Raw genomic sequence first — 13375 nt, forward strand, 5'->3', positions numbered from 1 at the left:
GTCAGTACAGTGGTACCAGACCCCGGGGGGCCTCCCAGGGCAGGATGCTCTGAAGTGTTGGGCTGCATTGCCTGTCTGTATGACTAATAAACTCCCTGTAGCCTCAGCCTAGAAAGCGCTTTGCTCCTCAAGTGGAGATGTGTTTTGCCCCAGGCAGTTTTGGCATGGTTGTACGAGATGTGCTTCCATCCCGGCTGGCAGAGATGCTGAGGGACAAAACTGTTGCCAGTCCTTGTATCCCTGAATGCACCAAGCAAAGCCATGGTCCCAGGGCAGATGTGCTGGGTAGAAAGCATCACCCGGTCAGTGCCACTGCCAGTGCCCCACCCCTCGACTCCAGCTGCTGCCACTGCTGCCCCCACCAGCAGGGACCCGAGGAAGCAGCTCATGCCACTGTCCCCACCCAGGAAGGAGAGGAGGGCATCCAGGTTCCTGTGGGATGAAATGGTGTCCCCAGGGTCAGGTAGGTGATGCTCTGAGATCTCAGTAGCAATTTTCCAGCTCTTCTGAGATGCTCTCAGTGTGCAGCACAGTGCATGACCCTGCTTCTATGGACCAGCCACAGCTGCAGGGTCAGGACAGGAGTGAGTGTTCTTGTGTCTGTCCTGTTTGCACCGAAGCTGTCAGCGCTGCCAGCCTGTGTGGATTCCTTCCTTCTCTGGCTGGCTGAGAGGCGGTCTGCACAGGCTGGGATGGCACCAGCCCGTGGGCTCAGCACAGCATCCCAGCACCCACCATGGGTTTGGGGCTCAACAAGTAGTGGTGCCAGGAGGAGAGGTGGGTGCCGTGGTCAGGGTGGCTGAGCGTAGGGGCCAGGGTCGCAGTGTGGGGATGGGAGGGGGCCATGAGGGCCAGCAGAGTGGGGCAGACAGGCTAGGAGCGGGAGCTCTGTGTGCAGGGGCAGGGCTGGCAGGGCACAGCTCTGTGTTTGGTGTGCTGGGCACAGTGCTGTGTAGCTGCATCCCCCTTCTGCCCTGCATGGGAACACGGTGGCCGGGCCAGTGCAGGAGTGGAGCCAGGGAGCACCAAGCCGTGCCACATCCTTGCTCTCCCCCTGCCCCACCTATCCTATTTGGATAAAGGCCAGAGCCAGGCATGCAGAGGCAGCTCCCAGGTCCCTCATGCCAAACAGCAGCGTCTGAGGGGAGGACAGGGTGGGCATGGGGCAGGCAATGTCCCATCAGGTCCTGGAGGGCATAGTCAGTGGGAGGTGAGGAGCAACTCCTCCACAGTGAAATCCATGGCAAGTGATATAAGAGTGCAGGTTCCCAGCATGGGTACTCCTCGGGCACAGAGGGTGACGCAGGCTCTCGGGGGCTCTGTGGTTGCTCCGTTGCTTGACTGACGCGTGGCCAGGCCTGCTCCCCTCCTGCCTCACCAGCTCTAAGTCCAACGAGGGCCAGGGCTGGCAGGCACCTCTCACTCAGTCAATCTGTCAATCACTGCCATCACACTGGGCACAGGCCAGTCAGTGCTGGCTGGATCTCCTGGCCGTGTCCTGGGCAGGAGCAGCCCTTGCCCACACCATCAGAGCACACAGCTAGGGGTCCTCCACCCATTTAGAGGCCTCCCAGTCCAGGCACAGTTCTGGCACATAGTGCCGCTCAGGGATCGCACAACTCCTCAGAGATCGTAGATACCTTTCATTGAACAACAAACACCACAACAAGAGACACACTACACATGCTTACAGTGATCGTGACATAGGCTGCAGGCCACTTTGCTCCCAAGCCTGGGGCTGTGGACGTCTCCACCGCCGTGCTGCACTGCAACGTCCTCCCTGCGGTGCTCGCCATGGACTGCGCTCCAGCACCCGCTGCCAGAGAGGAAACACCACAGAGGCATCACTTCTGGGCAGCACCCACCTCCAGCCACCACCACCCCGAGGTCCCTGCCCACCCAAGGGCTGCTTCGCACAGGACTGCCCAGGCAGCTTGCCACACATGCTGCTGCCACTCTCCAGGCTCACGTGCCAAGAGACATGGACGCTGTCTGGGGACCGGTCCCACCACGTGCACCCCAGCTAGCTCTCCAGAGATCCCACCACAGGGACAGCCCTCAGCACCTCACCCGCTGAGTCTGCTTGCACGGGCAGGCACCTCCACGCACAGGGCCTCTTGGCACCCCGCACCCCCCAGGGCCACCTCACCGCATCCTCGCCAAACGCACGTCGCTGCCGCCCGCCCCTGCATAAGCACCAAGACTAACAACTCCCCAACTTGGACAACACTCTCTGCCACCGCAGTCCTCCCCTATCCCCCTGACAAACCGCCCACCCATAGGATCGCTGAGGTTGAAAAGACCCTTAAGATCATCGAGTCCAACTGCTAAACCAGCACTGCCAAGTCCACCACTAAACCATGTCCCTAAGTGCCACATCGCAGGCCTTTTGAACATATCCAAGGATGGCGACTCCACTGCTTCCCTGGGCAGCCTGTTCCAATGCTTGACAACCTTTTCAGTGAAGAAATTATTCCTAATAACCAAGCTAAACCTCCCCTGGTGCAACTTAAGGCTGTTTCCTCTCATCCTATCATCACTTGCTACTTAGGAAAAGAGACCGACCCCCCCACCTCGCTACCACATTCTTTTCTCCAGGCTAAACAACCCCAGTTATCTCAGCTGCTCCGCATAAGACTTGCTCTCTAGACCCTTCACCAGCTTCGTTGCTCTTCTTTGGACACGCTCCAGCACCTCAATGTCTTTCTTGTAGTGAGGGGCCCAAAACTGAACACAGTATTCGACATGTGGCCTCAGCAGTGCGAAGTACAGGGGGACGATCACTTCCCTAGTCCTGCTGGCCACACTATTTCTGACACAAGCCAGGATGCTATTGGCCTTCCTGGCCACCTGGGCACACTGCTGGCTCATATTCAGCTGGCTGTCAACCAACACCCCCAGATCTTTTTCAGCCGGGCAGCTTTCCAGCCACTCTTCCCCAAGCCTGTAGCACTGCATGGGGTTCTTGTGACCGAAGTGCATGACCCAGCACTTGGTCTTGTTGAACCTCATACAATTGGCCTCGGCCCATCGATCCAGCCTGTCCAGATCCCTCTGTAGAGCCTTCCTACCCTCCAGCAGATCAACACTCCCTCCCAACTTGGTGGTGTCTGCAACCGTACTGAGGGTGCACTTGATCCCCTCGTCCAGATCATTGATAAAGATATTAAACAGAACTGACCCCAATACTGAGCCTTGGGGAACATCCTTCTCAAAACTGACCCTGGCCATGGCGCCCAACTCGCACACCCCCTCGGCTGGCCTCTACGTGGCACTGCTGGGACACGTCCTGGAACTCGCCTGCTGGTGCATCACACCAACAGCCATTATGGTGACTTGCCCCACAAGCTGCAACAACTACAGCAGGTCCCTTCCAACTAATTCCACTATTCCATGCCACTCTATGCTACTTTACTCCACTCTGTTCCACCCTACTTTCCTATTGCACTCACGCACCTTCTCCCAGCAAGCACCTTCTAAGCTTCACTGCTCGGAGTTCGTGGTAACTCGCCACCAGCCAGGCTGTCGTCTGCTGCCACATGCCCGGGACATCTGGCCACCTGCCACCTCCTAATCACCCGCTCTGACTCCCATGGCTTCTACGGGCCACATCTGCAGGCATCTGGGAGCCACCATGCCACAGAGACCCTGCCACCGCCTACCTGCAACTCCAACAACCACACTGCCTGCTGTGCCCTGACCCCTACACCGATGCTGACACTAAGGCCGCTTCCCTGCCAATGTCAAGGCACACACAATGGCTCCCTCTCCCCTATTTCCACTGCCAGCTCCACCGGCACCCCTGCACAAGCCCAGCACAAAAAAACAATCGCCACTTGGGCAATGACTTACATTTCAATGACCTTCCCTGCTGTGCCGCTACACATCCGACATGCCTCTTTCCTCATTGACACAATCCTTGTCTTTCAACCTAGAGTGGGACCGGGAAGGCAGCTCCTGTCAGTCACAGAGCTGCCTAGAGCTGCAGGGAGCAAAAAACCTTCTCCCAGCACTGCTGCCAGCCCCATGGCAGCACCGCCACCTCATCCCTTCATCATCCATCGCTCCCGCTTCCTCTTCCCACCTCCGGCGTGCTGCATGGCAAGAGCCCTTGTCCGGGCTCCAGCCTTCCTGCTGCCTACGGCCACCTCCATGTCACCTACACACCATCACCTTGACACCCTTTGGTGCACAGAACAGACTCACTTGTCTTCATCCAAATCCTCCACGGCGAGACAGTGCCTCAGGCTGCTTCTCCTTAGCACCAGGAAGACGAGCCCAACGGCGACAGGCACAAAGAGGCAGAAGGTCAGAAGCAGCCACAACTTCAGCAAGCCCTTGCTCCTGACATCTGCTTCATCTAGGCCCAGGAAACAAAACAACCTCTTTGAGCCCATCCTGGGACACACCACAGGACCCAGCCACTTGCCTACACAGCTCTGCTCTGGCAAGCCAGTGCTGGAATGGGCTTCCGTCGCCCCAGACCCAGAACCACCTCTTCCCGTGAGAACCCGAGCACCCGCTGCCCTCACCACTCACCATCTCCAGACGGGCTGCTGCTACCCTCACCCATCACCCCGGCTTTCTCCTGGCAAGTTGGTGGTTTCCAGCCAGGATGGCAATGGCAGCTCCCTTGGTTATTGCAGACCTACATGACAGACAGGGAGAGACAGGATTTATAGCTGCAGCTGCAGAGGATCATGCCCACACATCCTCACTCACCAGACACCGGGCACAGATGTCAGAGCACCTCACACCAGGCAAAGCCTCCCTGGGCACAACTCGCCCAGGGCTCCCACGGCTGGCCCTTTGCCTTGGTCAATGCTGGCTGTCACCTCCCAGGGCACTGCCTTCTCCCTGTCCTTATCACTTACTTCCAGCCTCCGGTAGGCTCGGACACTTTCCATTTGGCTGATTTACAAAGAGGAGCCACTTGGCTCCACGAGGAAGCTATGCTGGAGGTGCTATGCATGCAGCCTCGAGAGATGGTCTGGCACTTCCACCACCAAGCCCCTCTCGACCGCTCTTCCCCACAAATACGACCCGAGAAGCCACTTTTGCGAGCCACATCTCCAGAGAGTTGAACAAACCACAAACAACAATGTGCAGCACCATGACTTACACCGTGATCGTGGCACTTTGTCTTCATCTCACATTTATAGTTCAGGACAGTGGCAGGCACACACTGCTGGTTCAGGCAGATCTACAGCACAAGCATGCAGGCAACCCCCGGTCAGCCAGCCAGGCAGTTACGCACCCAGCTCCAGCTCAGGAGAGCTGCAGATCTTTTGGGAACTCACAAGGGACCATCAGGCTTCGGGCCAGACCCCATCTGAAGGGGGTCACACCACCCATACATCTATTCCAACTCCTGCGGGATGGAGCTGACAGCAATACTTTCTACAAGTCCTCCCTTCTCCCAAGGGAGCTGCTACACGTTGGAGGATCGCTTACCTTGTGGTCATCACAGACAGTGCCATCGTTCACCAGCATGGGGTCCCTTTCCATGAGAGGCTTCATGTAGTCTAATGTTACACACAGCGTGTTCTGCACCCGAGCATAAATCACCGCAGCCTTCTCCTTGGTAAAGGGCTTGGAGCCCAGATATTCACACACAAGCTTCCCACAGCGGAGATCCCTGCAAAGGCATCACGAGCAAAGACTTGACAACAGCCACCTTCATCCTTCCATTTCAGCTCTGTTGCCAACACCGAGCGAGTGCTTAGAAACTGGACCCCAAATGCCCAATTCCCAGCACAGGGACACGGCACACTTATGTCCACCACAGGCCCTTTCCACATCCCCCCCTCCCAGCCCATGTGCTCACCAGCTCTGCACGGACATGTCCAGTGCCCCTGTTCACCCAGCCCCAGGACGGCATGTTTCTCTCCACTCATGGGCGGCTGAGCCGGGGAGCCCATCTGCACTCTGCCTCTTCCCCTGCCGTGGGACCAGGCTCCCCGCTCCATGGCAGACCACGCTGCAGCCAGAGCACCCCAGCATCCCTGCTACAGCACTTACTTCCATGCACAATGCTGGTAACCGTGGCGATTGGAGCCACAGTGTCCCATTCTGTCCCTTTGGCTGTTGATTTCTTCATAGCAGGCCAAGGGCCCGTTCTTGGCACCTGCAAACACATAACGACACTCGTGGTCTGTCCAACAGCCTGTCTCCACCTCAGGGTTGGGCATCACCACTTAGGCCACACACTACACACGCTACTCAGTGATGCCCAGGGCCACCTGCATGCTCACAGGCATTCGGAGCCATGGCTGTGCAGGAGCCCAGACCCAGCCTGCTTGCTTTTGTGCTCCCTACAGCCTGCCTCAGTGGGATGATCCAGCTGCCTCCCTTCTGCACTGGGAGTCACCTCCCAGAGAATGAGACCAACCACCTGGCTGGAAAGGACATTGCTCACAGGTAGCCAAGCCTCATCCTGCATGGCTGTGTCCCGCACCAACTGCTCCCACCACCACTTCCAACTACACACTGCTCCTTCATTGCCAGCCTCCCTGGAACAGCATCAGTGCTGCAACACCACATGTACACATATCACCCTGCACTCACGAGGCAGACGCTCATTACGAGCCATTTCTCGAGGTGTCCAGGACATGCACGAGTGCATCATACCTGACAGCGTGCTGCCAAAGCAGCCCTATGTCTCCTGGCAGATGCGCTGTGCCACCCTGACTTCAGTTACTCCAGTCACAGCCAGGCCAGCTGCTCACCCTTGTGCCTGGACACCCTTCCTGTGGTGCTCACACGGGATTTTCCACCAGCCCCTCAGCCATGTGCTCTTTCACCCAGCTTGGATCAACTTCCACAAGATCTCTTCTCCCACTGACATCTCCACTCCGGCTACAGGGTCTCTGTCCCTTACACACACCCCCAGACTACCCTGCACCGCAGCAGCACACCAACAGACACCCAACACGCTTCCTCCCCTTCCTCTGCGCCTCCTGTCCCTTTTTACTTGTGCACATGGGTTGGGCTGCCAGGGTTTCCCACTTCAATGCTTCCTTTCCAGGTCTTTGCATTCCCCGCACGACAGCCAGTCCTTCTCCTGCAATCCATCACCCTTACCTCGTCCAAAGACCTTCTGACACTGCTTGTTGGCTGTCTGGCAGACTCCCCGGTAGCAGAAGGCAGTGTTCCTGCTGCAGGGATGCCCATCCATGACCCAGAGGTCGGGTGTGCACTCCCCAGAGGTGCCGTTGCAATATTCCTTCAACTCGCACTCATCCTCAGAGCTGCTTCTACATAACGTGCCTTTTTTCACAAACTAGAGGAAAGAAAATAGATTAGATTAGAATAGAATTTCAGTAGAACAGATTACAACAGAATTAGGAGGAAAGAGGGGGGAGAAGGGGGGAGAAGGGGGGAGAAGGGGGGAGAAGGGGGGAGAAGGGGGGAGAAGGGGGGAGAAGGGGGGAGAAGGGGGGAGAAGGGGGGAGAAGGGGGGAGAAAAGAGACTATTTTCCAGTTGGAAGGGACCTACACCGACCATCTCATCCAACCACCTGACCACTTCAGGCACACTGCTGGCTCCTGTTAAGCCTGCTGCCACCCAGCACCCCCTGCTTCCACCACACAGCTTCCAACTGCCTGGAATCGAGGCCCATAAGGGAGAGATTTCAGACCAACCGCTCTATCTGCCATTTTCAACAACTGCATCAACCAGCGACACAAACAAAAGGACATCCAAAGCTTCTCCCATGTAACATCAGCTGGCCTGATCTGCACAATAGGTAGAATACATACCTTCCAGACACCACAGTGGCTCTTCCCCAGAAAGGGAAGTCTCAGCTCCTCTGGCTCCTGACCACACTTGCACCCTTTCCCCTCTGTACATTTGCAAGACCAAAGCTGCTGGCACTTTGGAGACCCAGCTCCAGCTGCAGCCCCCCCCAACACGGTTGGCACCCACACAGCCCAACACGGCACGACTCTCATGTGCTGACTTCTGCTCGCTCTGCCTTCGTTCCAGCTCCTGTGGCCCCAGGTCGCTCCTGCGCCCCGCTGCCCTCCCCTGCAGCCTGCGTGGCTCTTGGTGAGAGGATAGACGTGCCACCACTGACAGGAGTCACCCGGCCCCGTGCAGCCTGCACTGCCCAGCTGGGAAGACTGAATGGGGGATGCCACTACGAGCCTTGCGTGTAGCCATAAAGTCCGCATCTCCTTCATCTCAGGACTTCGGGAGTAGGCACAGTACCTGCACCCTAAAAATACCTTCCCGGGACACAGGCACCTAACTAGCACCAGCACTTCACAGCGCTCACTTCACTTTCCAACATTTGCTGACCGTCCACATCAGCGCCCTAGCCAGTACCGTTGGCTGGATGCACAGTCCCTGTTTCCCCCTTGGGTCCCATTACATTCCCGCTTCATGTTAGGCACGTACGCGAACGATGCCAGCGCAGCGGCTCTCTATCCCTAGGGAACCCGCTCCCACCACACACCTTACCTTGCATTTCTGACAGCACGGTCCCGACAGGCACTGCACCCCTCTCCTCAACTTGCAGCCAATGGTGCAGCATGGGTCACGCTGGCATTCCTGGAGGTGACCAGCAGGGACAGTCAGGCAAGGTTCCGCTTCTCCCAAGGATGACAAGGGAACAAGCCAGAGAGCTTGTTCCCTCCAGCAGCCCTTGTCATCCAAGGCAGCCATCTCCAGGCTCTCCAGTGGATGGTGGCAGCCATGGTCCCCAGGCAGAGCCCTCTGCCACGCTGGCTGCTGCCAGCCATCCATGCTCCCACAGCAAGACCATATTTTCTGCCCTCAAAATCATACGTGGCTGCGGCCATGGGGGAGCTGTTGCCAGTGCTGGCAGCACTTGCAGGGACAGAGATTGCTTGCAGATCTGTGTGCACACCACAAAACCAGCGGGCTTCTAGCAAGACAGAGAAGTTCACCCATTGCTCCCCAGTACTCTGCAACAGGAGTACTGCTCCTTTACCAGACCTTCCCTGCTGCCTTCACCTCTGCCTATGCCCTGCCAGCAAACCACAGGACTGCTACAGCACCCCTGCCTTTTTGGCAGGCTGCGGTCACAGAGTTTCTCCCCACAATTGTCCCTGCAGTGAGGGGCTGGGGCAGCCCCTCTTTACAGCTACAACTGCTTACAAATTCACTCCATCCATCTGTTGCCAACACCACACAACGTCCCTCTATGACAGCCGCTCCGGCCACGGTGGCAAGCATATCCAAGCGTCTGCATGGCTTTAGGGTTTCATAAAGCCTTGGGCTCTCTCTGCCCTGCACAGAGGTCTGGGGGGTACAGGAGCAATTCACAGCTCTCTTGGGATTGTTCTTCCCAACCTGGGACACATGGCTTGGCTCTTTCCTGCTGTACCAAGGCTCCACAACTAACCTCGGTGGTACCGCAGTCACAAGCCTCTCCCGGCTCCACCACTTTGTTGCCGCACACGGGAGCTTTATACGCTGTATCCATAGCTGGCCTGTTCAGCAGACACTGCCCTCCCCCAGTGGCAAGAAAATGCTGAAAATCTCTTATGCTGCAGCTGCTGAAGGCTTTCACACCGGCCAAGTGTCTGCAAGTCAGAGGGCTGCCGTTACCACAGTCTGTGTCTGGGGCTGCATGGCCTTTCCCACCCGTAGAAGACATCGGTAACACAGGGCAGCTGCTCTGCGCTGCGGTCACCCCCAGGAGCTGCCCGCTGTCTGCCCCTGCTCTGCCCCTTACAGGCAGCGTCACACAGACGGGCACCGTGCACACCCGGCGAGAGCTTGTCCCACTTGTGCCATCACACCGAAACCCACCCACGTGCCGAGGGGGCAAGGGGAGGCTTACACTGAGCTGGCCTGCATTATGCAGGTGGCTCCTGCGCAATGACAGCTCCCTGGATCGTCGTACGCCATCCCCAGGCTGAGCCCCAGCAGCCGGGCCATGACAACTGCGAATGCCTCCAGCGTCATAGCCCTCTGGTACTGCGGGGGGGGACACAAGGACCGGCCTCAGCCTGCTGTCACTGCCACCCCCGAGCTCCTTCCCTCGTGGTTCTGGTGGGCATGAGGGCTCCTGCACCAACAGCCCGGGGGGCACCCAGTCTGCACCCCCCTGGCACCTCTGCTGCCTCGCTCGGGAGCTCCTCAGCCTCGGGCTGTGCACGGGGCTTAGCTCCTGAGGCACCGCTCACCACCTTACCTGCAGGCATGGGAGGTTATGGGGACAGACAGACAGCTCAGTGGTACCGTACCAAGGCAACACCTCCAGCATGGTTTTTGAGACACAGCTTCTTCGCAGAAGACGCCCCCATGTAATGGGACTGCTCCCTGTAACTGGGGAACAGACCAGACTCAGTCCTCCATACTGTATAATGGCACCTTCCTCTTCCTTTTGTTTCCACGCTGACACAGCCATCCTCATCTTACACAAATAGGAACGTTATGTCCTGCAGCCGCAACACACGATGCACATTTTTCCACTGCAAAAATCTCTGCAGCAACTCCTCAACATCTCCCGTGGTTGGGATTTTGTTCTTTTCTGTCCAAAGCTCCAGAGAAGACAGTACTATCGTCAGATTGAGGCGAGCAAACATCTGGAGGCAGACAGACAGACACACACCATGGCTGGTCCACAGAGCCCTGCTGCTCTGCAGCCTCCCACTTGTTTAGCTACAGGGCCTTATCCATACTGCTACCACACATTTCCCATAAATGTTCAGGATGCAACCAAAAGCAACTTACACTGTTCACATAGCTGAAAAGCTGCACTATCTTGGCTGTCACAGCATCCTTGTCTGCTCCCATATAGTCAAACTGAAAGGAGACAAACACAAGAGCATGTCAGGGCACCGTGCAAGGCAAACTCTCCGAGAGCACTGGCTGTGGTCCCTGCCACAACATATTCTTGTCCATGCCCAAGGGAGTTTGTTCCCATTGCGTGGAGACTCTCAAGCCCCGTGCAAATTGCCCTCAATATTCTTGTGTAGCTACAGACTTGCTGCATGCAGAAGTTTTTTTTCTAGAGGCAACAATTTACAGCAGAGAGGATGCAAAGACTTACCAAAGATTTGTCCAAAACTGCGTGCATTTCCAGATACCAGGAGGGTCTACGGACAGCTTGCTTGCTCTATAGGAAAACCAAAAAGCGAACTAAACAACAAAAACACCCCACGCACACATTACTGCAGAGATTCTGCAGTTCGTAGCAGCTCTGCAAAGGAGACCTCTGGGTCCAGGGTCAGTTACTGCACTTCACGGCCATTTGGAGCTGTAGGATGAGCAGCCCCAGACTCCCAGGAAAACAGTCCTTACATCATCTACAACATGACATCCTCAGCCACAGACTCCAGCCATATTTACAACAGACATTTTGGCAAGGCCACAGACCAGTGGGGAAAAAAAGCAACTTATAACAGAGAGCAGAGGAAAGAATTGACTCCTTCCCATTCGCAACAGCTCTGCAACCCAGTCGCCCAGCAGTACCACACACCAGCTGCCTGCCGCAACCACTGCCTTCCTGGCACTGCACACCACGGTGGCTTTGGCCCAGCGGGTAAGTTCCAGCAAAGGAATGCGCCGTCCCCGCTTGCCTGGCTGTCTTCTGCCCCATTAATAAGCAGGCAGGGTCGACTCTTGTGTGATAACCGCTGCCAAGAAACCCCCCTCCTGCTCACCCAGCCTCAGACCACCCTCACAACTCCCACCCATCACAGGCAAAGACCTCATCCTTAGCACAGATGAGTTACGAAGCCCTTTAGCTTCCTCTGTACCAAATAAGCTCTGAAACAACACACTATTGCACAAATTGAGGCATCCTTCAGCTACAAACTTCCCAGGTCTATGACTGCCATCCCACTGAAGACCACCCAGCCAGGAGGTGCACTCACTGCTATTGCATCCTCTGGCTTCAGTGACACCTCCACAGTCCAGGCGAGAGCGCTGTTTTCTATGAACAGCTGAGTCTCTATGTTTTCATTCCACATTGGGTACACAAGATGCTGATACCCAGCTGCTACCTCCAGAGGCTTGATCCCATAGCTGGCATTCACAAGCTGCAGGATCCCACTGGAAAGCAAAGGTGCAGAGCGGCAGGAATGGCTCCTCCTTGGGATGGCATCAACACTGCCCAGTGCTCGCAGTGACGCCCGTCCCCCATGCAAAGGCAACCGCCTTACCTCAGGCCGGAGCAGGTGCTAAGTGCCACGAGTGAAACAGGGAAACCCTCGATGTAGCCTTCATAGAAGCAGTCGCGCTGGAAGGAGTAAAGCCGTATCAACGGCTCGGTGCCTTCTCCTGAGAGACCTGGGGAACACTGCAGCGTGCGAGGCACCAGACCTTGCTACCACCTGCACTGTGGTCCCCGTCCCCGCAGAGGATGGACACACAATGCATGTGGGAGAAGCACAGCACTGCAGCCTCCTCTGCGAACGGACACCTGCACTGACCCCCGGCTGGTCTTTGTCCCTACCGTCCTCGGGAACCCGTTACGCCCCCACGTCAGTCCTCGCTGTGGCAGGGTGCGAGCTGATGCATGGCCTCAGCACGGCTGTCCTCCCAAACGCTGTGCTGGCTGGGTGATGCGGCCATTTGCCTGGCAGCAGCCGCAGCCCCCCAAGACAGCCCAAGCCCACACACTGTAAGACAAGCTCCATCATGGGAGATAAGATTGCTTGCATTGCTGCTTCAGCTAGAGGCTGAGCCCACACCCCTGCCCCTCTGCAACACCGCTGGCTGGCTGCTGCCCACCTTCCTCCACACGGTACCAACCACATCGACTTTTGAACACCACGGGCTTGGTTACCTGTGGTCCCAGGGAATGGGTCTGGTGCCTTGAGAAAGTTCCTGCTTGGCACCGTGTTGGGGCAGAGCAAGGCTCTGCAGAGCACTGCTGCAGAGGGGACTCTCCTCTGCACCTTCCTCCTGGAGCGCTCCCACAGCTGCTCTGTCCTCAGGGATATTGGGTGCAGCACGCAGGGCATGACTATTACCTCGATATGCGCCAGTTCGGATTTCGCAAGCCCCCCTCGGCCATCAGTATAGATCCGGAAATCCTCCGGCAAAAACACTCTATGGTACAAACCAGAGGTGACCCCCTTGCATTCAACACCGTGGCCACCGCACGAGGCAGCGGCCCTCCCTGGTCCCCGGCCACCACCCTGCGCAGCCCCGGGGGGCTGCAGAGGGGCCGGGGGGTGGGGGACACACACGCTGCCTGCCCGCTGCCCCCCACTTACTGCTGCTCCCCACTTACTGCTGCCGCAGGCGCACGGTGCGGGGGATCCCCTCGATGGGGATGATGTAGGTCCGGGCGTGCTGCCCACGGGGAGAGCAGCGTTAGGGGCCGGCGGGGGTCGGGGGCATGGGGCGGGGTAGGGGGGGGGTCCCGGGCTCCGCACCTACCTGCGGGGC

General features: G+C 57.4%; 1 protein-coding gene across 1 annotated transcript in view; it reads right to left on the reverse strand.

Moving 5' to 3' along the window:
* Positions 1 to 3879: 3879 nt before the first annotated feature.
* LOC104828959 (disintegrin and metalloproteinase domain-containing protein 2-like) overlaps positions 3880 to 13375 on the reverse strand; it is a 19104-nt gene continuing 9608 nt past the window's right edge. The window contains exons 6-23 of the mRNA XM_010562968.1: positions 13218 to 13279; positions 12955 to 13033; positions 12142 to 12218; positions 11854 to 12031; positions 11028 to 11093; positions 10709 to 10780; positions 10394 to 10560; positions 10219 to 10300; positions 9813 to 9949; positions 9372 to 9552; positions 8465 to 8554; positions 7084 to 7282; positions 6022 to 6127; positions 5455 to 5638; positions 5123 to 5203; positions 4540 to 4648; positions 4207 to 4360; positions 3880 to 3931 (exon numbers count right to left, since the gene is read on the reverse strand). Coding sequence (XP_010561270.1) covers positions 3880 to 3931; positions 4207 to 4360; positions 4540 to 4648; positions 5123 to 5203; positions 5455 to 5638; positions 6022 to 6127; positions 7084 to 7282; positions 8465 to 8554; positions 9372 to 9552; positions 9813 to 9949; positions 10219 to 10300; positions 10394 to 10560; positions 10709 to 10780; positions 11028 to 11093; positions 11854 to 12031; positions 12142 to 12218; positions 12955 to 13033; positions 13218 to 13279 — 2076 coding nt within the window. The remainder of the gene's footprint in view (positions 3932 to 4206; positions 4361 to 4539; positions 4649 to 5122; positions 5204 to 5454; positions 5639 to 6021; positions 6128 to 7083; positions 7283 to 8464; positions 8555 to 9371; positions 9553 to 9812; positions 9950 to 10218; positions 10301 to 10393; positions 10561 to 10708; positions 10781 to 11027; positions 11094 to 11853; positions 12032 to 12141; positions 12219 to 12954; positions 13034 to 13217; positions 13280 to 13375) is intronic.

The sequence above is a fragment of the Haliaeetus leucocephalus genome, unplaced genomic scaffold (assembly GCF_000737465.1).
Source record: "Haliaeetus leucocephalus isolate CR32 unplaced genomic scaffold, Haliaeetus_leucocephalus-4.0 Scaffold162, whole genome shotgun sequence".
Taxonomy (NCBI): domain Eukaryota; kingdom Metazoa; phylum Chordata; class Aves; order Accipitriformes; family Accipitridae; genus Haliaeetus; species Haliaeetus leucocephalus.